The following is a 27,408-nucleotide window of genomic DNA, read 5'->3' as shown; positions in this document are numbered from 1 at the left end:
GCCCCTGAACTGAAATTAGTTTGACGCCCCTGTTCTAGTGAATATTTATCAGACCATTTGTGCTGGAAACTGAATTATAAAAAAAGGACAACACAAAACAATGTATTTCTATATTATTGATTATACTACATCATTAACTTATTAAAATAACATAATGAACTACATGTGCATCCAGAGCACACTTTTCTACATTTTACACATTTAAGGGGCTTCCAGGACACTTTTTTGTGTTTGTTTTTTTTTTTTGTTTTGTTTTTTTACATTTGATGGACATTGAGAGGGCACTTGTGGGGCATCCTGAGTGCACTTTCATGCATTTTCCTCTGAAAGGGCACCATATAAGGCAACTTTTAATGTTCTATCTACTACAGTATCCAAGGGGGCACTCTAGCGCATTTTCTTCCATACATGATGGCACCAAGTGGGGCAATCGCCCCCCCGAGTGTACCACTGACTGTATTTGCCGTCTTTCAGCCCACCTGCCTCCTATCAGTGTGCAAGACTTAAAAACTACAACAAAGTGCAAGTAGGGATATTTTGAATTTTAGTGTTGGGTTTGAAGGAAGAATATGATAATACCTCAGCTCAAGTAAGTCTCAATAAGTCAAAAAGCAATAAGTGGCATTAAGTCATTAAAGATCAGTCTTAAAAATAAAAAAGGTACTTTTAAAATAAGAACAGAAACTATTCAGCTCTGCCAGAGAGAGAAACACATCAGAGTTTTTACAGATTTATTGAAACTCAGAACATTCAAAACAATAAATAAATAAAACGTTGACTTTCTGCATGTTTGATGCATTCAACATGATGAAGAGACATGTATCCACAAAACTCTTGGATTAAGATAAATAATGTGAACAACATCAACCGAAGGGTTTTTGTATTTTTGTACAGAAAAAAAAAAAAAAAATCAGACAAAGACGAGACGATTGGGGAAAACATGACTACCAAACATCCAGCAGAGAAGATTCATATCAAACAGGATCATCTCTTAAAGCTTCTGTGAGGAGTGTTTGGTTAGAAAGAATCAAATGAACAGTGATACCTCTCTATGAGCTAAAAAAGCAAACAGATCCATCAAAGACAAAATGAAACGTTTCTCTGTTCTAAATGTAAAAGCTGTAAACCGCTGGCTCGCTGAAGAAACAGACTTTCTCTACACTAATTATTCACAGTGAGTGATTTGTTTGACTGTTTTAAGGAAGCATGATGATGTAAGCCCCACTTACAATATACAGGGTAAAATAAACAAAGATGTAAGAGTTCCAGCTTTGTCCACAGGGGGCGCCAAACTCCACACAAACAGAAAGTTCCTCACAGGAGCTTTAAAGGAAGTTGAGGTATGGTGAGCCATTTACTCATTACAGCTGTTATTTATCTAATCTAATTGTAGACTAGTATGAATGTTAATTGAAGGCTACAACATTCTTAATTTGTTGCAAATATATTTCCACATTCAATTTTAACTGTGAGCATCTGCTTCAAATCAACACAAGAGCCTGATCTGCTGTGGACTGGACCCACCTGAGGGAGCTTTGGTGCTACATCTGGAAGTTAAATGTGTCTTCAGGTTAGAGGAAAGGCTGGGACATCAATCTAGGAACTCCTGCAGCAAGTTCACTCCTGAGCATGCCTCGACTACTAAATATGTCACCATGCAGAGCAATGTATCAGCGCCCATCACGGCCGTATTTCAACTTCTTTGTTTGTTATTTACAATGGAAGGAGATGGAAGCACGCCGTCTTTATTAATATCCAGTCAATTGGCGAGTTCAGGTATTTCTTCATGATAAAAGGACTCAAGCCTGAAGTCTGAAAACTAAAAACACCTCACCATGAGAAATGAAAACCATCTTTCCAAAGCAAACATCTACTCAGTCTAAAATATTCAAAATGAACATGAATTTCAAAAGATGATTCCACATGTTCATCAAATAAACACATCCTCAGGTTAGTTATTGACAGGCTTTTAAAACAATGAGAAAACATCAGACCAGATCAGATGGTTAGTTTTGCACTCATTTTATACATAAAAAGTGACATCACAGACGCCATTGAAGGGATTTCTACATAACTCCCAACTAAAAACAGGGTTCCTGTACAAAGACTAGCAAATAAAATGAAGCATTATCCCCTCCTCTGTCCTCTCATTCAAAGTGCTAAAAGTAAAAAAAAAAAAAAAGGCGTTAAAAAATGGAGACTAAATGGAGATTGGTTAAGTGAGGGTCCTTGTTCACAGGGCAGGAGAGAAATAAAATAAAATCCTGATCTTTAACTTTTTAAAAAAGGCTCGGCACTGATTCACAGTTGGGGATCTAAAATAACCAACTGTGTGTTAAAGTAGATCGCTGTTTCTTGCAACCATTTTTGCCAATTTAGTTACAACTTTCTAAAACAGTAGGATTTTTGCACAGGTACATTTTGGCAACATGGTGCATGATCTGCTGTTTGAATTGACCGTCATCCTGGAGGAGATTCTCTGGTCCTTCTTCTCTGTGTTCATGTGTTGCAGCTCTGGTCATAAGTAGGAGGAGCCTCTGTAACACACAGACACACACTCTTTTAATTATTTATTCAAATTTCATTATCTTAGGTATGGGGCCTTATGAGAGATCTATATGTCTCATTATTGTTATTGAAACTCAAGGTTATGACCTCCTCTCTGTTGGTTTCACAGGTTCTTAGACAAAGCTCTTTAAAAGGGACAATCTACTGCAGGCTGCTGTTGGTTGTGTTGGATTGTATGTTTATCTTATTAAATTCATTATTGCATCATTTGACTGACATCTCCATCTAGTCTAAATCACATCCAGAGTCTGGATGGTTCAGAGTGAGCATGTGCACCTAACCGTGAGGATAAGACATCTCCATCTAGTCTAAATCATATCCAGAGTCTGGATGGTCCGGAGTGAGCATGTGCAAACTAACCTTGAGGATAAGACATCTCCATCTAGTCTAAATCACATCCAGAGTCTGGATGGTCCAGATTGAGCATGTGCAAACTTACCTTGAGGATAACACATCTCCATCTAGTCTAAAACATATCCAGAGTCTGGATGGTCCGGAGTGAGCATGTGCAAACTAACCTTGAGGATAAGACGAGTTGCTGTAGTCTGGAGGCAGGATGTGTGCTGATGGCATGGCGTCGGCCCCTGCAGGGGGGTACGGTGCTGAGGCCCCTGTTGACCCACCAGGCACTGCACCAGGACCGTTTTGCTGCTGGTTCGGGAAGAAAAGGCCGGGGGCGTAGCTGAAAGCGTTAGGGGACACCAGCTGAGACTGGCGCTTGTTGGGGTAGCCATCGTTCATGTGACTCCCCCCCTCGGCCCCCTGCGGGTAATCAACCGGAGGGGCACTGGGGGAGTTATGGGAGGACATTCTGGGGCGAGGGGTGGGACGGGGAGCAGGTTTAGGGGCAGGGCGAGGTGGCAGTGAGGGCATGGTGTCAGAGGTGGAGGTGTTGGGGGTGGCTTCGGGGATAGCTACGGGAGCTGGTGTAGCCTCAGGTGTGGAGGAGGAAGAAGGAGCTGATCTTTTGGAAGGGCGCATTTTCTTGTCCAGGGCGACGTTCCCGATGTGGATGGGTAAAGTCAACATGACGTCTGGAGACTTTAGACTGACCTGATGAACCAAAGGAGAGGACAAAGTTAGTGATGGTCACATTTCATGGAGGAACAAACTTTCAGTGCAACTTCATCTGGATACTATTGTGTTTTTCATAGTAGAAAACAAAACCTAAAATATTTTTGTGCAACTTTCTCAGGACAAGTTTGGTTTGGAGATAATTGTGCGAAACTGAAAGTTTTGTGCTCAGCTTCAGTAGAGTGGGTTTACATAACTCAGCCTGTAGGAATCTAGTTAGAAGAGGCACATTATGCATTTACTTATTTATATTTATAACCTTTACTTAACCAGGAAATGCTCATTGAGATTAAAAATCTCTTTTCCCAAAGAGTCCTGGCCAAGATAGGTAGCAGCACAGTTGCAAAGTTACAACAGACATAAATACAAATAGCAGACGCATACAACAACTACACAACATATACCTCTAGAAAAACAGCATGAGTGACATTTAAACTAAACATCTGCAGACATATATCAGCCTCCAAGTCGTTTAAGGACAGCTTCAAAGCGTTCAAAGTTATCAGACCACAAAGTTTCAAATCCTTCTGTAAGGCGTTCCAGGTCGAGGGAGCAGCAAACCTGAAGGCCTTTTTTCCAAGTTCAGTCCTGACCCTTGGAACAGACAGTAATAAAAGATCCTGAGATCGAAGTCTAGGAGTTCCTGAGTTCTTTGGCACAATGTAGGTACATCACAAGAGCAGGCATGAAAACTCAGGGGCTTATTTAGACACGAGACACACAACAGCAAGATGTACTAATATAAGGAAGGAGGTGTATGAGTGGATGAGGCCACGTTGAGTCACAAGATGACAATAACACGACCAAATCATGATTACATGAGCACAAAGATACACAGCCGATCATCATTTCTTACCTTGACATAATATTCAATCTTTATCAGATCACAGCCAACGAGGGACGACTGAGGAAGAGGAGGAATGATGATCTGCTCCTTCCACTCCACCTCCTTACCAGCCTTCACCACCCCGCCCTCCACCTCTGCTATTGACCTCAAATCATGGACAGGCCTCTTCATCTCGTAGGTCACTCTCTGATGATGAACACAGGTGGATTTGTGTGAAGATAAGCATTTTCAGGCATTTATTTATCCCCTTTCAACAGAGTGTATAATCAAACAGTGTATTGATCCATTGGTATTGTGAAAAATTTGATCCTGTTTTGCGCCACATCTTAATTTATTTTTTAAGGAGAACTACGCAGAGTAGAACAGAAACATTTGTTCCACACCTGCATGTTTAATAATTCCAAAAACATAAACGTAACCTCATGTTGAAAGGTGTGATACCAAACTCTCAGAGCAATCTAAAGTTTGACCTGAGCAGCAGTATTTGAGACCAGATTAAACTGGCATATTGGTCACATCTTCAGCAACAGCAACAGCAACCAAACTCAACGAACGAAAACCTTTTTTATTACCTTGTAATTCTCAGATCTGGCTGAAACCACAACACACGCTTGGTTTGGGACTTCAGTAAGAGTACAAAACAGACTAATGCATTCCTGTGTTTTTCGTTAGCACGCAATCTGTGGCATTTTAACCATACAAACAAAAAACTCTGAATCGGCTACTGTCTATCGGGGATATGTGTTTTCACGGTAAATCAGCATTGAAGGACTTCTGGCTAAGACTTCAAAGTCCAGTTAACAGCCTGACTTTGTGTTTGGATCAAAATCAAAGTGAAATTTCATCCTGCCTAAAGCACCCATTCATCTGTTTCTAGTGAGTCTCAGTTTCAGTGTGAAGAGTAAGTTCCAAAGAGGCTTCACTCTGCCTTACTTCAGCGGTATGAACCTGAAACAGAAACTGATGTTCTTGTGATTAACGGGTTTTAAGTTTCCTGAAATAACAACATCACGAGGCAGATTAGTCCAAAGTCAAGCTTTGTCAGCTCTGTCCTCAAGAGAAGGGGTTCCTAAAGTGTGGGTCGGGACCCCCTGGGCGGTTGTGAGACACAAATGGGGGGTTGTGAGATGTCTTCAAAGAATGTTTTTTTTTTCTAAGTTATCTAAAAATAGTAAATTATACCGATTATAGTAAAAAATATCAACATAAGTAGTAGCTAAATTTGAAATAAAACCTTGAAAATAGAAAATGTAATGAGTTTTCTGCCTTTCTTTGTTGCCACATGACTCCTAAGTTTAGGGTTAGTGAACAGTTAATTATCAAAAGCATCAGTAGCAGTAGGTTAATTCATAACAACACAGGAAACAGACACATGCTCATATAGGTAGGCTGATTTTCTGAAGACCAGCTAAATGAAGCCACATTAAATCACTTTGAGGGACAGTGGGGGTCCTGAGTCTTTGGCACCTATATCTTGGGGGTCGCGAGCTGAAAAGTTTGGGAAACCCTGCTCAAGAGGAGACAAAAACTACTTTTACAAATGTTTGTTTGTTGAATGGAGATGGGATCCATCATTTCTGATGCATTTGAGGAAGTCAGGAAATCTTAACGCTGATTGTCTTTTGCCACACAGCATCAATGTAGTGTAATGTTTGATCTAGAACAGATTGTTAGCTGCTCTTCATGCAGATATCTGTTTATAGAGAGAAATAAATCCTCCTCAGATTACCAACGAAGCAAGCTGGGATGTAATTACGCTGGATTGTGCTCCTCCTGCATTTGCTCTCCATACAGAGACACTGTTTTTCCAGCAGACACCAAAGCCTGCTGACCCCTGATTGGCCAAAAAGAGGTATAAAATAATCCAACCAATCAGCTCTACATAGACTTCAGCTGCTTTTGACTAACTTGTTGAGCTTCACAGATGCTTATTGTATTAAGTTTACACAGTGAGAGGCGAGGTTGTTGTTAAATGTAGTGCTATTGTAACAAGCAACGTTGACAGCAAATATTGAAATATTGCAAAGATAACTAAGCACACAATTTTTTCAGAGCAGAAGAAGCAGAAAATATTCAGATAAAATATAAAAACATTTGTATAAATAAATGCAGATATAGTTTAAACATTAAGTTGTATTTTAATGGGAGATTTAGAGGATTCTTTATGTTTGGAGGAAGTTCTTTGACACCGTGTAAGCCTGAAAATTACCTGCAGGTTCTCAGGTGTTGTTAAACAAGCTGTAAAAAGTGTTTACCTGCATCAAGCTGGCGGCCATGATGCCTGTGTTCTTCCCGGATTGGTTGTGCATGGAGGCCGTCACCTGGATGATCTGGCCAGGTGTGTAACCCCTCATGTCCGACTGAGCCTTCAGGACCATGGTGCCTGTTTTCATCAGCATGTAGCTGAACTGCTGAGTCACTGCAGACGAGCTGGTTCCCTGCAGGAAGGAGGTGAATTATGAAAGTCAGTGCACCGGTCTGATACCTAAAGCAATTAGCCATCCAAAATGTGACTAGTTTCAGGTATATCATCTTGTGGTATGAGGATTTACTCTGGGGGTGGGGATCAGTATCTGGAATCTTGACCATGACCTCTGTGATTTTCTTGTAAGTGGACTAAGAAGTGCCTTATACCTGCATTCTTTCTGATGGTCGCCAGGGGTTTTCACTAGTGTGAGAAAGTCTGATTGTATAAAAGTCTACCAAAAAAAATCCCCCCCTTCTTCTTCTTGAGTCAATCAGTCAGCAGACATACCCTCAATGTGTTTATGTTTATGACCTCAATCTAGTTTAATGTCTTCTTTAACACAGCATGATGTTTACTGTTTTAATTACCATCCCATTGAGAGGACAGTGGACAATTAGGCACAACATGCTTCAGGGTGTGGCTACCTTGTTACGGACAAGTCATCACCACTATACAAACATAATGATGTGTATCCACCCTCTTGTTTAATTCAATTCAAACACCAAATAACAAGTAGTGACGCAAATTGCCGAAATTAAGGCTTCGGGAAGTAGTCTTCACTGAGGCCACACCCCCTTCCCGTACACAGTCTACTTAATGAATCAGAGAGAAAAGGGGTGGTCATGGTTTGGGACTAACATCTCTATCCCTCATTATTCTAAACGTGCTACAATAAATTATGAACCTGCATAAAGTCCATCGCCTCAGCTAAATAACAACCATAATATGTAGCCTCTATGGTGATCACTCATTCACTCTCCTGTCAGTGTCTTGGAAGCCGCCGCTTGGGGGACCATGGTGACAGCTGTTTGATGTCTCTGTTGCATTAATAATGACTACTTTTAAGTCTGCAGGGTAGCTCTGAAGGTGTCTTGGCAAACTTGGCTCCAGACGATCACTGTGTCTCTCCATCCCTCATCCTCCTGGCTTTGTCTTTGTGAGTGACAGCTGGCCTCAATCATGAGGGATACACTCACTTAACAGGTAAGTGGCGCCATCTACTGTGGCGAACTGATATTGGCACTCAAAAGTCTAGACCAGGGGTGTCAAACATGCGGCCCACGGGCCAAAACCGGCCCGCCAGAGGTTCCAATCTGGCCCGCGGAATGACTTTGCAAAGTGAAAAAACTACAGAGAAGACATTAACTGCCATTTTTCAATAAAAGTAACAACTATTTCAAATTTGTCCTCTGTAGTTTGCATAAAAGCATTGTGCTGCGGGGGGTCCATAATAGTCATCTTTACCTTCTTCATTATTATAATCTCTCTGTTCTTTTGCAGTAAACATTACTCTCTGTGTCAGGTGAATGGGTAACCTGTGTGTTTGGTGTGTTCGCAGCAGGTTTCAGGGCTTTAAGAGTAAAATATTTGGCCCCACTATGAGACTCATCATGGCAATAAATACAAGAGCTGTTTTTGTAGAAAGATAATTCATTAAATGTGAACATTTTCAGAATATACTTCTACTTTTTTGCACTAAAACAAAGGGAAACATTTAGAGTTGTTGTTACTTATAGGTCATTATGTTGTGATTTTACTGGTCCGGCCCACTTCAGATCAATTTTGGCTGTATGTGGCCCCTGAACTGAAATGAGTTTGACGCCCCTGGTCTAGACCCTGATTATAGACTGATCCCACTTTTTCACATTTGTTTAAGGTAAAAGAAATACCAAGTCTTTATTCTGTTCTCACCCAGATGTCTGGCACTTCATTCAGGTTCAGAAGTCGCAGCATGTAGAAAGGTTTCTCTACGTTGTAGTCCTTTGAAAACCGTGGCGTGTCGATGAACGACCTCACTCTGTAAATGGTCCGACCATAGTTTCCTTCAAAAGATGTCGGAGCAGTGTCTGTGGGAAAAAAATGAAATATGCATTAGTTTGATTGCACAATGACAAACCAATACAAATTACTAGAGGACAATTATGCAAAGGAATGTTTGGCAGACACCTGGGCTTTTGTGTAATCATGAACGTCCTCAGAGAATAAAGAGTGACAACAACCAGCAGCCACAAAAAACGTTTCTATTTAAAGTTTCCTAAACCTGACGTACTACCTGCTACTTCTCAGACCTTTTATTCTAACGTATGAACAAAACTTAAGAGAGTTTGCTGACACATCTACTGTCACTCTCATGGTGGAAAACCTGCAAACACGTCAAGTGATATCTTTAAAATCACAAGACTAAACAGACCGGTTGAGCTGCTTTTGAGTTTCAGTGTTGTTCCACTCATCAGACCGCAAACAAGGCTTCACCTGGAGAGGAGAAGTGGCCAGGTAAAGGGTAAACACAAGGACTGGCTGTCTTCTATTGTGCATGAAAGCACACCACAAGTAATGATGGAAACATTGTGTGGATTGAAAGAGAGGAACAAGGTGAACACTTGCCCTACAATCATGACTGTGCCAAAATTAAAGCAGGTGATTAGTCTTTGTGTGGAATACTGGACTTAAAATACCTTTAAGAGCATCACAGTGCCAGAACCGGTTATTAATCCGATTACCGTAACACACAAAGACAGTTTCTTCAACTTTTGCAATACTGTTTAAAGTTTTCAGATTATACTTCACGATCAAATACCTCAGCATCTAGGAAAAACAGAGACATGTTTTCAAACTGCATTCTTGTTGTTTTACTGTCGACCTAAAATTTCCTGGGACGTCATCAGGGAGTGTCTCAACATTGCACTGTTATGACTGAGTGGAACAAAGTGACAGCAGCAGCTTACATCACTCTGGACATCAGGTGACATTAAATCCTCACGGAAATCTTGAGGGGAATCAGCAGCGTGAGAGAAACATGAGAGACACGAACACATCTCTTATTTTATTTAAATGCTACTTTGACCGTATTCCCACGGTGCCGGTTTCCCCTGACATGATTATGATACATACATAACGATGACGTAGTGCGCATGCAGTTTGGCAACAGTAAAGGATAACTGTGTGAAGCTACACAAGGGGTTTAAATATCAAAGATGGCTATTTGGTACCCAAGCAAAATCATTTTGACGAATGAAAAACAACCTCTAGATCCATTTGGTATCAGGGTGTGGATAGAAGACGTTAACAAGTGGTCAATCCAAAGCCCGGACCTCCTTTGGTCGCACCTCCTGCCAGTTTTCAGCTGCAAATGACTGGAATCACCTGCAACAATCCCTAAAGCTGACCTCTCTCATTCCACTCGCCACTTTCAAAAAACTTAAAGGTGACATATCATGCAAAATGGACTTTTAAAAAAAAATCCATTCTGCCCCTGTTCTGATTTCTCTACCTTTCTGTAAATGTGTGTGAAACGAGCCGTTTCAGACTTCCGTGTTTTTGTTACGTAACAACAATATCCGGTCTGTCACGGAGTCAGAGCTCGGAGCTTGTTCAGCCCATAGACTGTATAAAATAATACTGAATCCCTCCCCCGTTTTTCATTACCTGCACACATGTGTGCTAACAAGGAGCTTAGGAGGGAGGCATGTTGTAGGCTGTCTTAATAAACTCAAAGGTCGGTTTGACTCCCCACGTCTGCAGATTTGAAGATCTAGTGGATGATTTTTATTTGTCATGGATAAGTGCTAGCGCTAATTAGCATAGCCACATAGCTACATGTTCATAGCTGTAGCTGTAGCTGTGTACCAAGACACACGTCGACATACTGACAAATAAAACAACAAGAAACACTAAATCTGTGACCAATGGTTCAGAAAGGTCCTGCTACAGGCGCCTCTCCGTCAGGATCAGATTCTGGATCAGATTCAGAGGGTTGAAGTAACGTGATCTCTGAGCAGCCGTTTATATTCAGCCAACATGTAAACATTAGATCAACGTGCTGGAGAGCCGAGGCACATCCACTTCCTGAGGGGGCGTGGTCAGAGGGAAAACAGAGTGTTCTGAGGAGGACTGAAGAAGAGGGCATTTCAGGCATGCCAAAATCTGATTTCAAAGTGTTTTTTTGAGCATAAACTTTAAAGACATGTTTTGGGGACCTCTTAGACCAATATATATTGATGAAAAAAGCGTGATATGTCACCTTTAATACATCCCATAACTCAACATCTCTGCACTTGCTTTTAAATTGCTTTTAAGTTGTTCACTGCTGTCATATTTTTGTATTGTACTGTTCTGTCTCTAGGTTTCTCTGTATGTCCTCTCTGTTTTTTGTTTTGTCTTTTATTTATTGTCATGCCACCTGTGTTGCCTTCTCGGCCAGGTCGTTATTGCAAATGAGAATTGGTTCTCAATTAACTCACCTGGTTAAATAAAAATAAATAATCGATCAAAAGCTGTCCCATTTCAAAGGCTCAAGTATGATTTTTGAATACTTGAATAATCATTCATTTATAAAAAAAGCATATATATATATATATTTTTTTTTCAAACGAGGAATGAATGAATTGAAGAGGTGCGATGAGTCTCATTAGGCAGAACATGACTTCAGAATCACACTACCAAAAGCTACAGTGTGATGTTTACAACATGATAGCGAATGAGGAACAGGGACCTGAACTGTTACAGTATTTGCTTCTGCATCAATGCTACATATACACAGACATCTCCACTGTTCTCATCTTGAAAGTAACTCATGACTCTTTCTTCAGCCTCAGATATTTCTACTCATTTCGCGTATGTCACTCTTACAGGTTCACATGACATCAACATCATCACCTCTGCCCTCCCTCCCTCGCTCACTGAGAACATTCCACAGTGTTTCCTTCATTCTCACATCAGCTCATCATGACCTCTTGCAGAAATGTTACTAAGTGGCTGGCAGGGAAATATTTTGATAACGTTGCCATGAAAAAAGTGTCTGATTGTGTTCAAGCAGCCAAACGTAAGAGTTCAGGAAGTTTGAAGGAGGTTTGAGCGACTGTGAAGAGAAATGAGTCTCACTTATCAGCCTTGCTCTGATGAATGACAAGTTTATGGTCCCAGTCTCCACTTTAAGTTTTCAGGACAACATTTTGTAACTTACAGTTCACTTTAAAGCAAAATAGATGATGCAGCAGACAATGCTTATGGGCTTGTAAACCTGTGATCCATAGTCTCTAAATGTCTCAGTCAGTGATTAGCTGACCAAAAAGAGGCTTAAACAAAGACTTTAAGTTCTTCAGTGTGAGCATTTTGATCAAAGCTTTCTTTGCAAGCCAAACCCAACATACTGAACTGAATTTTGCAGTTATCATTGATTACAGAAGCACTTTGCTATCCAAACTACAGCAGCTGTTGTTGAAGAAGCATGTGCAGTGCACACCCTTGCTCCTCTACAAATCCCCTGTTATCTTAATATTCTGGCTGTCACTTAAGTCTCCCAAAACCAAGCTTCCAGCAGCAAAGATGCAAAACTCAAAGCTTCAGAACATCTGTGTATTAACCAGTGTAGCTCCAGGATGACTTTTTTGACACTGCAAGGTCAGATACTGGCCTATCAGCAAGATTTATGTGCTGAAAAACAAATCAAAACTACAATATCTGATGGGATTTCATTGGAACTTTGAATGTTAGGTTCAAACAAATATTGGAAATCGGTGCAATGTTGTACTGGACTGAGCACCAGTGGATGATGGGATAAGAGTCCCCAGCACTGAGCTGTAAGCAAATGAGGGTAAATATCGACACGCCAGGACTCGTCCGTCGGGTTGGGAGCTGCCGGGAGACGACACACACAAACAGAAGAAAGAATGAGAGCGACAGGAGTTAATCCCATCACTCCATGCTCTTACCTGGTATGAGAAACTTGAAGGGGAAAGTGTGTTCTCCCAGTTTCAGGGTTCCTGTACAGGAAACAAAGAGCACAGATAACATCCGTCAGTGGAAACAGGAACAATCGCTCTGCTGTGTCCCACCAGGCTGATCTGCCTCGGGGCTGTGTGCACAATCCACAGTGGAAAATGGGAACCTTCACTTCCACAGTCTTTATGCTTCAGTTCTTTTTTCCACAGAACTTCAACTTTTCACAACGTAAAGGGAAAATATGTTGTTTCAGGTTCTTGCGTGTGTGTGTGGTTTTTGTCACATTGTGCATTGATACAATTCCTATTTAGAAAAACAAACATAAAAGTAATTTCTCTGATGTGTGACTTGATATTTGGCTCCATAGGATTAGCTGTAAACTGCACCTGAACCATACTTATTGCAGCTTAGATCACAGCGTTTGGTTCAGTTTAGCTTCACCTGTACGTACCTTTGTCTGCGACAGAGACGGTGCTGTTGAAGTACTGCTCCTCCATGGTCCAGGCCGTGTCATTGACCTTACTGGTGATGCCACAGAATCCATTGCAGTTCACTTTGATAGCTGCAGATAAAACACACAGACATGAGATTGGAGCGTTTCACCAGCTGCAGCACGAAACACAAGGCATAAGCAAATGATGTGGCTCGGTGGAGACATTTAACCCAGATACCAAAAAACATTGGGGCATTGTGTGAAGAGTAAAGGAAAGAGATTGTGATTGATGTTATACGCAAATGATTGAAATTATGTAATATTTAACGGACACTATAACAAAGACAACAAATCAAATACAGAACTGGGAAAGTTTCAGAGCTTTTGTAAAACTGAACAACCAGTCTGGATTTGATGCCAGCAGCATGTTTGAAAAAAGTTGGTACAGTGGTCATAAAAGACTAGAAATGCTGTGAAATGGACCAGGTGTAGTATGTCATGATTATTGAGGTTAACAGGTTAGTAACATGAGCGGGTATAAACAGAGTACAACGAGAAGCTGAGTCTCTCAGAGGTAAAGATGCAGGGGTGTTCACCAGAAGGAGAAAGATGGAGCTGGCATGAATTCTCTACAGTACAAAAAATCATAAAAAGATTCAGAGTCTGGAGACACCACTGTAGGAAAGGGACAAGGAACAAAACCAATACTGGATGGACCTGATCTCCAGGCCCTCAGGCAGCACTGCATTAAAAACAAGCATGACTCTGTAGTGGAAATCACTGCATTAAAAACAGGCATGTCTGTAGTGGATGTCACTGCATTGAAAACAGACATGACTCTGTAGTGGAAGACACTGCATTAAAAACAGACATGACTCTGTAGTGGAAGTCACTGCATTTAAAACAGACATGACTCTGTAGTGGAAGTCACTGCATTAAAAACAGACATGACTCTGTAGTGGAAGTCACTGCATTTAAAACAGACATGACTCTGTAGTGGAAGTCACTGCATTAAAAACAGACATGACTCTGTAGTGGAAGTCACTGCATTTAAATCAGACATGACTCTGTAGTGGAAGTCACTGCATTAAAAACAGACATGACTCTGTAGTGGAAGTCACTGTATTAAAAACAGACATGACTCTGTAGTGGAAGTCACTGCATTAAAAACAGACATGACTCTGTAGTGGAAGTCACTGCATTAAAAACAGACATGACTCTGTAGTGGAAGTCACTGCATTAAAAACAGACATGACTCTGTAGTGGAAGTCACTGCATTTAAATCAGACATGACTCTGTAGTGGAAGTCACTGTATTAAAAACAGACATGACTCTGTAGTGGAAGTCACTGCATTAAAAACAGACATGACTCTGTAGTGGAAGTCACTGCATTAAAAACAGACATGACTGCAGTGGAAGTCACTGTATTAAAAACAGACATGACTGTAGTGGATGTCACTGCATTAAAAACAGACATGACTGTAGTGGAAGTCACTGAATTAAAACAGACATGACTCTGTAGTGGAAGTCACTGCATTAAAAACAGACATGACTGTAGTGGAAGTCACTGCATTAAAAACAGACATGACTCTGTAGTGGAATCACTGCATTAAAAACAGACATGACTCTGTAGTGGAAGTCACTGCATTAAAAACAGACATGACTCTGCAGTGGAAGTCACTGCATTAAAAACAGACATGACTGTAGTGGAAGTCACTGCATTAAAAAAAGACATGACTCTGTAGTGGAAGTCACTGCATTAAAAACAGACATGACTCTGTAGTGGAAGTCACTGCATTAAAAACAGACATGACTCTGTAGTGGAAGTCACTGCATTTAAATCAGACATGACTCTGTAGTGGAAGTCACTGCATTAAAAACAGACATGACTCTGTAGTGGAAGACACTGCATTAAAAACAGACATGACTCTGTAGTGGAAGTCACTGCATTTAAAACAGACATGACTCTGTAGTGGAAGTCACTGCATTAAAAACAGACATGACTCTGTAGTGGAAGTCACTGCATTTAAAACAGACATGACTCTGTAGTGGAAGTCACTGCATTAAAAACAGACATGACTCTGTAGTGGAAGTCACTGCATTTAAATCAGACATGACTCTGTAGTGGAAGTCACTGCATTAAAAACAGACATGACTCTGTAGTGGAAGTCACTGTATTAAAAACAGACATGACTCTGTAGTGGAAGTCACTGCATTAAAAACAGACATGACTCTGTAGTGGAAGTCACTGCATTAAAAACAGACATGACTCTGTAGTGGAAGTCACTGCATTAAAAACAGACATGACTCTGTAGTGGAAGTCACTGCATTTAAATCAGACATGACTCTGTAGTGGAAGTCACTGTATTAAAAACAGACATGACTCTGTAGTGGAAGTCACTGCATTAAAAACAGACATGACTCTGTAGTGGAAGTCACTGCATTAAAAACAGACATGACTGCAGTGGAAGTCACTGTATTAAAAACAGACATGACTGTAGTGGATGTCACTGCATTAAAAACAGACATGACTGTAGTGGAAGTCACTGAATTAAAACAGACATGACTCTGTAGTGGAAGTCACTGCATTAAAAACAGACATGACTGTAGTGGAAGTCACTGCATTAAAAACAGACATGACTCTGTAGTGGAATCACTGCATTAAAAACAGACATGACTCTGTAGTGGAAGTCACTGCATTAAAAACAGACATGACTCTGCAGTGGAAGTCACTGCATTAAAAACAGACATGACTGTAGTGGAAGTCACTGCATTAAAAAAAGACATGACTCTGTAGTGGAAGTCACTGCATTAAAAACAGACATGACTCTGTAGTGGAAGTCACTGCATTAAAAACAGACATGACTCTGTAGTGGAAGTCACTGCATTTAAATCAGACATGACTCTGTAGTGGAAGTCACTGCATTAAAAACAGACATGACTCTGTAGTGGAAGTCACTGTATTAAAAACAGACATGACTCTGTAGTGGAAGTCACTGCATTAAAAACAGACATGACTCTGTAGTGGAAGTCACTGCATTAAAAACAGACATGACTCTGTAGTGGAAGTCACTGCATTTAAAACAGACATGACTCTGTAGTGGAAGTCACTGCATTTAAATCAGACATGACTCTGTAGTGGAAGTCACTGTATTAAAAACAGACATGACTCTGTAGTGGAAGTCACTGCATTAAAAACAGACATGACTCTGTAGTGGAAGTCACTGCATTAAAAACAGACATGACTGCAGTGGAAGTCACTGTATTAAAAACAGACATGACTGTAGTGGATGTCACTGCATTAAAAACAGACATGACTGTAGTGGAAGTCACTGAATTAAAACAGACATGACTCTGTAGTGGAAGTCACTGCATTAAAAACAGACATGACTGTAGTGGAAGTCACTGCATTAAAAACAGACATGACTCTGTAGTGGAAGTCACTGCATTAAAAACAGACATGACTCTGCAGTGGAAGTCACTGCATTAAAAACAGACATGACTGTAGTGGAAGTCACTGCATTAAAAAAAGACATGACTCTGTAGTGGAAGTCACTGCATTAAAAACAGACATGACTCTGCAGTGGAAGTCACTGCATTAAAAACAGACATGACTCTGTAGTGGAAGTCACTGCATTAAAAATAGACACCATAGTGTAGTGGACATCCCTGCATGGACAACTCTTGTCTGAAGAGGAGATGGACCACCCGGCTTGTTATCAGCTCACAGTATAAAGCCATCATCCACTGCACTGGAGCACACCTTTATAATCTAATTAAGTTTTGGAGCAACATTATGCTGGCAAGTAGATTGCATTTTTTAAGGGAGGGACTTGTTTATTTTTCAGGAAGGCAATGCCAAACTACACCCTGCACGTATTACAACAGCATGGCTCTGCAGTAGAGGAGTCCACGTTCTAAACTGGCCTGCCCATCTGAAGTCCTTACTTAACCTCTTAAGCAGTCAAATAAACAAGACAACAACCAGTCTGTCTTAAGTTTTTGGATTAAAGTACACGTCTGTTTCCTACAGCACAACATTTTATGAGATTATGGCAAAGTAAGTGATTGTTCTCTGTGAAAGAGAAACATGAGAGCCATGAGAAAAATGGTGAAAGGGAAGCTGAGATTATTGAAGGCTGAGAAAATTGCAGATTAAAAGGAAACAAACATCAAATTTTACATTTGTGGTTGGGAAAAAAAATCTTTGGATTTCATGAAAAAGTTCCCTCCCAAAGAAACGTAATACTTGAGCACTGTCTGGATGTCAAAAACAGAGCTTCCTGTTGTGGAGACTTAACTTAACTAAAAAAATCTACTTTATTCTCAAAATGCAGAACAAAGACATATTTTTGCTCTTCTTATTTTTGCTTTGCACGTACACTAATACTCAGCTGCAGGAAAATCATGAAATTAAACTCACTAAGAGAGTTCAAAGCTTCAGAGAAAGGAGATGTGACCAATAGTGAAGAAAAATGTTCTGAAGGCATCCATCTTTCCTCACAACATCTCAGCGTTTTAACCCTCAGTTTAAATAGAAAGTTAAGTTTATAGTCATCATGAGAAGCACCCAGTCACTGGTGTCATCTTATAAACTGTTACAAACCCTGTAAGGCAAGGCAAGGCAGCTTTATTTGTACAGCGCATTTCATACACGAGGGCAACTCAATGTGCTTTACATTAAAACATTAAAAGCATTAGAAACATTCAGACAGGCATAAAAGAACATAATTAAAATGACAAATATAATAAAACAGAAAAGAAAAGGAAAATTAGAAATATATTAAAAATTACATTAAAATTTTAATTTAAAGTGGATTAAAATAAGCTAAGATAGGAAGGCAGTGTCAAATAAAAAGGTCTTGGTCTTTGATTTAAAAGAGGTGAGAGTTGGAGCAGACCTACAGCTTTCAGGGAGTGTGTTCCAGATATGTGGTGCATAATGACTAAACGCTGCTTCACCATGTTTCGTTCTGACTCTAGGGACTGAAAGCAGACCAGTACCTGATGACCTCAGAGGTCGAGGTGGTTCATACAGTAGTAACAGATCAGCAATGTATTTTGGGCCTAAACCATTCAGTGCTTTATAAACCATCAGCAGGATTTTAAAGTCTATTCTCTGACAGACAGCAAGCCAGTGTAGGGATCTAAGAACTGGAGTGATGTGGTCTACTTTTTTGGTCCTTGTTAGGACTCGAGCAGCAGCATTCTGTATGAGCTGCAGTCGTCTGATGGACTTTTTAGGGAGTCCTGTAAAGACCCCGTTACAGCAGTCTAGTCTGCTAAAGATAAATGCATGGACCAGTTGTTGTTGTTGTTCTTATGCTTGCATTTATTTGATTATACTAAACAGTGAACTTTAACCTCTCCGATTCTGGTTGCACAGTAATCTATTTTCAAAAGTGTTAAGATTTTGCAGCTGTATTCAGGCCAAGAAAGTCAAGTCGAGAAAAAAAAAATTAAAGTTCAGGATTAGGGAAGGAATCTGCAAATTTAATTAGCTTTTGAAGATCGGCTGTTTTTATGCTGGGGATTCCAACAGTCAATGATTTGTTCCAAAATATGTCTGTACAACATGATCAAAATCATGTGAGCAGCTGAAATTACCCCACTGACCATGAGACTGAAGAAAACCAGCCTTTATCAGGGAGAAACAAACTGCTGACAGAAAGTGTAAAAGACTTTTTGATCTGAAATATCTCTGGTGTTAAATAATGAAGATGTCCATTCAATGGAAAGAAAGTCCAAACCAAATCCAACCGACAAAGACAAAAAAAGTCTACGTTTATCCAAAATAAATGCTTTAACATCCACTCCGAAACATTTTGCTAGTTCAAATAAACACCAAACTCCTCTGTCAGCCCACATCACACACACTTTGACGTGTGAGGAGCAGACTTTATATACAGAAAAACATGTATTAAAGTTGTGTTTTATGCTATTTGTTGTAACTTCTTTTACCATTTGTCCATAGGAGACTTTACTCTACATCCTTTGCTTCTTCTCTGTTCTCTTATCTCTTACACACCTGCAACTCTCCCCTCTGAACCAAAACAGCAGCCCATCCTCCCTCTTACCACTTCTCTGTGACTGCTGTGTGTCTGCTCTGTTAGAATATTTGTGGGCAGTTTATTTTAAAAGTAGTCCGAAAATGCAACTTGGACAATTCTTTCACGTCAGCTAAATCCTCTTTTGGATGAGGCTTGTTGTTTATGAAGAAACTGTGAGTAAGGCTGTCAAAGTTTGATACTTCAATACTCTTCACGTTCTTCAGGACGACACAATATTTTTGTGTGTGTGTGTGTGTGTGTGTGTGTGTGTGTGTGTGTGTGTGTGTGTGTGCAACAGTATCAGAAAGCAGTGAAGTTTGCAAAACAAAGTTCTACAGTCATATTTTTCACTGCAGTTTGGACTTGTTGAGAGCAAAAGAGAGAAGGAGGGGCAAGAACCAGGGCAGGATCAGACATAAAGTGAGGGCGGGAGCGCTTTTAAAAGGAAACAAAGCAGAATTAAGACATTATTATCTGATTGATTCACAGTGGTTATAGTTTTAAGAACTTCCTAACATGTCTGCACAAACATGCAGGGTTCCGTTTGCTGCTGAAGTTGAGCACCGCCCTGCCTGCTGTGTCTCTGCTCCGCCCTTTGTCACAGCCAATACACCGCTAACTCCTCTTAAGGCCAAATTCCACCAGATCCGTGTCCGCTCCGTCTCCGATCCGTCACGGCACCGGATCTGATAGGTTTCTATTCTAGTCAATGTGTTAACTTCCACTGGATCCGCTCCGTTGCATTACGGCTGCGTCTCTGATCCGGCAGGTCGAAACGCAACAGTTCAGATATGCAAGACTTCTATTTTTGCTGGATGCCGGAGCACCACGCATAAATTCAGCACAGAGCAGATGGAGCGGGACAGGACGTCAGGCGCCAAAACAACATGAAAACCCGGTTAATTTTCAGAATAAAACACTGTGTTGTCGTTAGATTGTTTGATGAAAAAAACGTCATTTTGAGTGGAGCCAGGCCTGGAGTCAACAAGTCAGGTTTTCAGAGACCAATAAAGACAACATGGAGGGGGAGAGGAGGAGGAGATGCCTTGATTCAGTGATTGCCGTGGGAAAACCTAGGTCACAGGACTCCAGCTGTCCGGCAGTCCTGCTCCGTGCTGCGTTCCGAAAACACAACCAGTGGGTGTTGACGGACGAGAGCGAAAAGAACCGGACCGCTGTGGATGTGGTGGAAGTCCTGTGTCAGGCAGATATCATCCTGGCGTTATGTCAAAGCAGGGGTAATGATATTGTTGGATCTTATATTGAAGTTTAAAATTCTGGTATTGTGACAACTATAGAAGCTGACAGATTAATACTGAAAGAAACTCAGAAAAAAAAACATTTAAAACACGGCACAAGAGGGATCAGATTTAACTTCAGTCGTCGCTCAACAATCAATGCATTCCACCCTGATTACCAGCACAGTATGCGTCAGACGCAAGCGACAACCTCCACTATTAAAAAATTGATGACAAAATGGAAGTGAAAAAACTGCAGTTCCTCAATTGTCCACTTGAGGCAGACTCCAAAAGCAAATGAATCAAGAGCCTTTTTTTTTTTTTTACAGCTAAATCAAATGTTTACAGCCTGCTTCAAAATTATGACTTTTGGTATGTTGCTTATATATTCATTTAAACACAATGTCAAATTTTTCCCCTCAAAATAATTCCCTGTAATGACATAGTGAGATTTATTGAAAACTTAAACCACTTCAGGAAACGTATAGAAAAAAAGGTCGAGGGTGAAGCGACTTGAAGCAAATGTAACTGACTTGTCAACATTGTAAAGTGTCTTGAGAGTTGGTATTCTATAAATTGAAGATTGATTATCAAATTGTAGTGATGTTAAAAGATATGTTTGTGCTGTAGTAGTAGCCACACTGCAGTAAAGTCTAGCTAGCTTGTTAGGACAGGTGGGTCCATCAAACTTGCTGTCAGCTCCACCTCTTTGTCTATTTCCAGGTTGCTCAAAAGTTAGCATGAGTCGGCATTTCCAACATGGCGTCCACCAACATTGGCCTTCAAACGGCTCTCTAACAATCAATGGTTGCCATCAGAAAGACCATATCCATGTTTCATGCAGTTTAGAGTCAGAGTGAGGGGAGTTCACCTCCTGGCTCATTGATTCGCAGACGATAAAAGGACAAATGTTGAATGGTTGGCAGATACACCTGGGCAGGCCTCCAAGGTGTAGTCTCTGTGTGGGAAACACTGATTCCAGATCAGCGTCTTGACTGCTGGACTCATTAATATTCAAGCTGCATTTTAAGGTGAAACCAGATACTGGTGTGAGTGCCAGATCGGCTCCATCTGACACCTTTGAAACTGTATCATCATGCTCATTAGCTGGAAACAATGATTGATTTTTAATTTGATGTGATGTAAGTGTTTGCTCAGTCATAAACATGTCTCTTGTGTTTCATAACCGATCAGTGACTCAAACTGTTGCCTAGTGAGAGAGTTTGTTTCCTGGGACGCGGCCCCGCTGTGAAGCTGACGGTCGGACCGGCTCTACCTGAAGAGGAATGCAAACAGACTGGAGGCTCCGCAAACGTTCAAACAGAAACTCTGCTGAACACATGAAAGCTGCTCTCAGCAAGTCGACACACACAAAGAGAGAGAGAGAGAGAGAGTGAGAGAAAGAGAGAGAGAGAGCACCTGAGAGTGATCTGAAGGAGAAAGGGTCACTTCATGGGCATTGAGGCTGCATCACAATAACAGAACAAAAAGATCTGGAGTTTTTCTAACGACGTGGCTCAGGAGTTCTGGGGGTTTTGGTCACGCCATTTCTTATTCTGACTGCTACTTTTTCATTTGTCAAATTCAAGCTTTTGATAGCCTAAAGTTCAAAGATAATTTGGATGAGATGCTCTGAAAGAGTTGCTCACTTTTCCTGTTTGACCTCATTAAGTTTCAGTTTTTTGGCTCGTGTGATTTCCTACCCTTCTTCATGGAAGCATTGAGTTTGAGAAGTGAATACAATCAAAGTAATACTCTTTTGTTAACTAGTCTCTACCACCAAAATAGTGTTAAATACAGCAGGTTCATAAATGCAGCCAAGACTTTAACTGGAACACTCAATCTTTATTTGTTTGGCGCCAAATCACAACAAGCATTATCTCAAGACGCTTTTACAAACATAGGAGGTCTAGACCACTCTATGTCAAATTATGAACAGAGACCCAACACCAAGACAGGGTAAGACTCAGTCTGACCCCACCTTAATCCATCATGAGCATTGCACATTGCAGTATTTAGCTAGTTACAGCGGCGAGGAAAAACTTCCTTTTAACAGGCAGAAACCTCAAGCAGGACCAGACTCATGTTAGATAGCCATCATGCCTCGACCGAGTTGGGTCTTGAAAGACAGATAGAGGGGAGTAAGAGAGAGAGGTGATAGTGATGAGACGAGTAGTAGAAGCTGTTGCCGCTGGAGTCCAGAACGTCCACAGCAGGAGGACGTCTACGGCAGCTCAGAGGGAACAACAAGAAGCCATACCAGCCCAGTTAGCTAACCTCTATTCAGGAGTTATTTTAAAATGTCTGTCTTTGCTTTAATTGTTTGGGATGGGCCTAAATCCTTAATTTGATGCTTACAGTCTCTTCAATCCTCAGCGGCCTGTTTACTAAATACAAAGTGACACACAGATAAAAAAAAATCAAAAACAAGCCGTCACTCTCTTTTGTTTTATTCTCATCTTTTACAAATTAACTGATCTTATGCGATCTTTGAGACTGGTTCTTCTAAGCTATGATCTAGCTGCATTTAGTCTAAAGCAAATTCACATATCCCCAAAAGTGTTTGGTGTTAGGATGTTATCAGGAGCAGAGGAGATTTGTATCATACAAAGAACTGAACTCCTTCTTGTGAAATGGATCTCTCATCTTCTTAACCCTCGTCATGTAATGACTCAAAGAACTTGATTCCAGCTCTTAAAAGGTCAAAGTGAGCTTCCTCTGTGAGTTTGAGGGCTCAGAGAAACAAAAAAGGAGCTCACAATAAGCTGCTGCGTTTTCACTGTGAGTTGTTTTGATAGCAGCGTGAGTAAATTCCCATCTCTGAAATTTCCAGGAGGTCTTCGAATGTTTGTGGAGCCGTTTCTTTCCCATGCACAAAATAATGTCTCAGGTTAGAAAACTGGGAGTCTTTCAATGTCAGAAACATTAAGAATATTTGTGAACTGTGTTTAAAATTTGAGGGTTCGAATGATTAATAAAACATAAACATTATAGCCTTTCTTTTCTCTAACATTCTTACTGATCAGACAACAATTTAACCTGTAAATATTTTGATCAGGGCTGCCTTTGAAACCTTGAGGATAAGCTGTGTCATTGTAAACATGACAGGCTACAAAACAGGTCTAAAACTGACGAGTCATTGTTTGGTGTGTGAGCTGAATGATCTGCAGATGTTTTCTCCTCTTTAAAATAAGAACCAGGGTCTGAACTTGTGAATACACACAGAAAAATACAATCTCTTCACAGAGTCGATGGGGTTCCGGGAGCTGAGCTGCTGCTCACTCGGGTTGATTCATTCTGATTAAATCATAAAATGAAAGCACTTTTTTCTTGATGTCTGGCCAGTCTTGCTCTGAGGAAAAGCTCTGATAAACTTGAGTCTCACAGGTGAAGCTCATGTGGCGAATAGAGGAGCTTGACCTCAAACTTGGCTCTACACAATGGGGTGGCTGACTGTACTTTCTCACTCTGTAGTCCATTTAATTGTGCCTTAAATTCTGAGTCATGTCCAGCTCTTGTTTACTTGATGAGTTAATTGTTTGAGTCACTTTAAAACCAAAGAAGAAAAACATTTACTGGTCTTTCAAAAGAGGAAACGCAGCTGATTTCACACACAAAGACTTTTACAGTGTTCTCCAGGTTTTATAGTCAAATACTGAAGCAGCAGTTCACTATAATCGTCCTTTTGTCCTTTTGTCCCAGTAAGAGCTGTTGTCAGTCAACACCTGTTTGCTATCTCATCCACCATCTCCAACAACATGTGTCATATTTCAAAATAAACTATCTCCAACGTCTCTCTGACCACTTTACAAAGAGACACAATGCAGATCAACAAAAGACTGAAGGCATTAGAGTGCAAGTGCAGTGACCACAGAGGCATGGAGGGATCAAACCTGACAAAGAGCTACAGTAGACTCAACACTAGGTCACAGTATGAGGAGCTGAAGAAGATCATATCATCTCAATATTTCCTGATTCAGAATATTTGAACATTTCAGACCCAACTCAGTCGAGGCATGATGGCTGTCTAACATGAGTCTGGTTCTGCCTGAGGTTTCTGCCTGTTAAAAGGAAGTTTTTCCTCACCACTGTAACTAGCTAAATACTGCGATGTGCAATGCTCATGATGGATTAAGGTGGGGTCAGACTGAGTCTTACCCTGTCTTGGTGTTGGGTCTCTGTTCATAATTTGACATAGTGTGGTCTAGACCTCCTATGTTTGTAAAAGCGTCTTGAGATAACGTTTGTTGTGATTTGGCGCTATACAAATAAAGATTGATTGATTGATTGATTGATTGATTGATTGATTGATTGATTGATTGAACATATTTATTAAGAGTTTTGTCCCTTTTTTTAGAGTCATACATTAAGTGTTTGTTTCACAGACTGATCTGTCATTTCCATTACTCACAATATTTTGTATTTCTCTATTTTTGTAAGCCAATTTAATAAATGGGTCATTGACAAATAAGCCTCAAAAAAAGTTGTTTTTTTAAGTATTTCCAGAATGGTCGCAAGGCATATTTTTGTGTCTGGAATAATGTGTTCTAACAAGGCTTGTACGGCTTTTTTAAATGTTTAAATATTTTTTTTTACCCTTTTCTTAACTTGAACACCAAATAAAAAATGTCAGTTGGCGCAACCAGATATTTGTCAAAATATATGTACTTACCTATCATTTCTTCTAACTGAAAGTTTTAGGAAGTATCCCTTAGAGTTCTGGACTCCTGCTGATATGGACGTGCTGGACTCCAGCGGCAACAGCTTCTACTACTCGTCTCATCACTATCACCTCTCTCTCTTACTCCCCTCTATCCCTCTTTCCAGACCCAACTCGGTTGAGGCATGATGGCTGTCTAACATGAGTCTGGTCCTGCCTGAGGTTTCTGCCTGTTGCCACTGTGACTAGCTAAATACTGCGAGGTGCAATGCTCATGATGGATTAAGGTGGGGTCAGACTGAGTCTTACCCTGTCTTGAATTTGGGTCTATGTTCATAATTTGACATAGAGTGGTCTAGACCTCCTATGTTTGTAAAAGCGCCTTGAGATAACGTTTGTTGTGATTTGGCGCTATACAAATAATGATTGATTGATTGATTAGAGTGGTTACAGTGCTTTACAAATTTGTATTTTGTGAGTATATTTTTTATTTACAATATAATAGGATTTTTGCATTCTATTGGCCAGGTATGAAATATCATTTTACAGTTTTAGGTTGGTTGTACCACCTGACATGGAAAGTGTTACCATCCACCTATAAGTTGATTAAAGCTTTTTTAATATTATTTAAGAGACATCTACAAACCTTTTAACTCAGCCATGACAATTAGTAAGGTCCTCTGAATTATTTAATATGTTGAAGTCCATTATAACTCCTTACTTTCAAAATAAAAGCTCCATGAGTACGGTGGCGACACCCTGACATTTGAGAACAAGCAAATTGCCGGACAAAAGTTTTTAAATAATCTTAGGTGCCTTTAAACTATTGATATTTATGAAATTATGTTTAGTTCAAAGCTCTTATATGTAAAATCATGCCATGGTGTTTTAATTTGAATTTATTATTATTATTAAAATGCATTTTAAGTCAGTTCACTTGCTCGGACAGTTGCGCCACCTGACATTTTCAGGGTTTGAGATACTTCAAAATAAAATAAATCTCAATATTTGAAATGTACTGAAATTGTATTTAAAATAAGCAGGTTTTATAGAATTAATTGATGTATGTCTTAAAAATAACAAATTATTTCAAAAGAAAATAATGGATTCAGACACAAAAATATGCACGTCATGTCAATGACCCAAATAAATACAAGTTTCATTGGTCTACCTCCCTGCCATATTTTATCATCTGCCAGTAATGAGTGGAGTCACGGCCAAATCATCCAATTCAGTTCAAATTACACAACTTTATTGATGCCTCGAGGACAAATAGTTGGAGAAACTCTTGCAGAGAAAACACAGATAACCAGAGATCTACTAACAATACATTTTAAAATGAGCTAAACTCTAAAACTTATACTGAGGAATACATAAGCAAATGTAATAAGAACTATTAAAGGGTCTGTCTTTTTAAAATGATAGAAACTCCATGAAGAGAAATGAAGTCTAATGAGCATTTAGTGATCTACCTGCAGAGGGGATGGAAGACTTAGAGTAATGATTAGTTTCACAAGCAGGTTTTCTGTGCAGATTTGGCGAAAATTTACATAAATTAAAGGATTATCCTATTTATCTTTTAATTGGATGATAAACTTCCTATTACTTGTAGAGAAAAATGAAACGTCAGATACAATCAGCACTATATTTTTTTTTTGTATGTACAACTGAATCTCTCTGAAACCCAGAATCAGTCCACAGGATAGTTTAATCTGTCGTGCGTAATGCCATAAAAAGTCCACTAGCACCAACATATAGTCTAAGTGAATTTAAAATAGGTCAGAATATAATCCATAGCGGGAACGGCCTGGGTTCAGCTACTCAATATGCAATCTCTGGGGTTAGATGAGACCGCTTACTTCCTTGTTAGCGCGGCGACCTTTTCCCACCAGGTGCGCACAAACAACCCTCGAAAGAACCCAGTCTTACCTTTACACAGCAGCGCCTGGGCCAGTTTAATCCTCACGGTCCCGGAGATGGACTCTCCCGGGCTGTAAACCTCTTTGTTATTATCAAACGTGATCTCGAACTCCTGAAGTTTCCCCATGTTTCCCCTGATCCTCACAGCTAAGACTAAGGCACAGCTCACCTGAGCGCACAGCCTAACAACAAGCACGTTTACGACTCCGCGGCCCCGCCCCTTTCACGTGACGTCAGTGGTTTCTCCAGAGAGGAAAATAAAGGTACAGTAAGGGAAAGTCATGGGTTAAAAGTTACCATTGACGGTTTTATAAACCTATACTCTTTGTGGTTCCCAGCTCCTCATTATATTCCCAATAAAACTGTAAGTCTCATTTTTGTTTAACATGGTTCTTCATACCAGCAAACTTTCTTTATTGAAGTTTTTGTC

At 40.2% G+C, this 27,408-nt stretch overlaps 1 protein-coding gene across 1 annotated transcript; it reads right to left on the bottom strand.

Moving 5' to 3' along the window:
* Nucleotides 1–717: 717 nt before the first annotated feature.
* arrdc1a (arrestin domain containing 1a) lies at nucleotides 718–27,193 on the bottom strand. The gene is made up of 8 exons (XM_034692590.1): nucleotides 26,988–27,193; nucleotides 13,129–13,239; nucleotides 12,668–12,718; nucleotides 8,649–8,803; nucleotides 6,745–6,927; nucleotides 4,499–4,675; nucleotides 3,087–3,621; nucleotides 718–2,537 (listed from the first exon to the last, which is right to left on the bottom strand). The coding sequence occupies exons 1-8, from the start codon at nucleotides 27,103–27,105 to the stop codon at nucleotides 2,500–2,502; spliced, it is 1,368 nt and encodes a 455-aa protein (XP_034548481.1). The 5' UTR covers nucleotides 27,106–27,193; the 3' UTR covers nucleotides 718–2,499.
* Between the last annotated feature and the right edge of the window lie 215 nt (nucleotides 27,194–27,408).

This window comes from Notolabrus celidotus, chromosome 9 (assembly GCF_009762535.1).
Source record: "Notolabrus celidotus isolate fNotCel1 chromosome 9, fNotCel1.pri, whole genome shotgun sequence".
NCBI lineage: Eukaryota > Metazoa > Chordata > Actinopteri > Labriformes > Labridae > Notolabrus > Notolabrus celidotus.
This window is presented reverse-complemented; position numbering and strand designations above follow the sequence as displayed.

Bases quoted from the DNA above. Each gene is read 5' to 3' on its own strand.
- arrdc1a (XM_034692590.1), bottom strand. From the start codon at position 27,105: ATGGGGAAACTTCAGGAGTTCGAGATCACGTTTGATAATAACAAAGAG. The intron at 13,240-26,987 runs GTAAGACTGGGT...TTTTATCTGCAG, and splicing joins CCAGGCGCTGCTGTGTAAAG to CTATCAAAGTGAACTGCAAT. The intron at 12,719-13,128 runs GTACGTACAGGT...TTTCCTGTACAG, and splicing joins CGTCTCTGTCGCAGACAAAG to GAACCCTGAAACTGGGAGAA.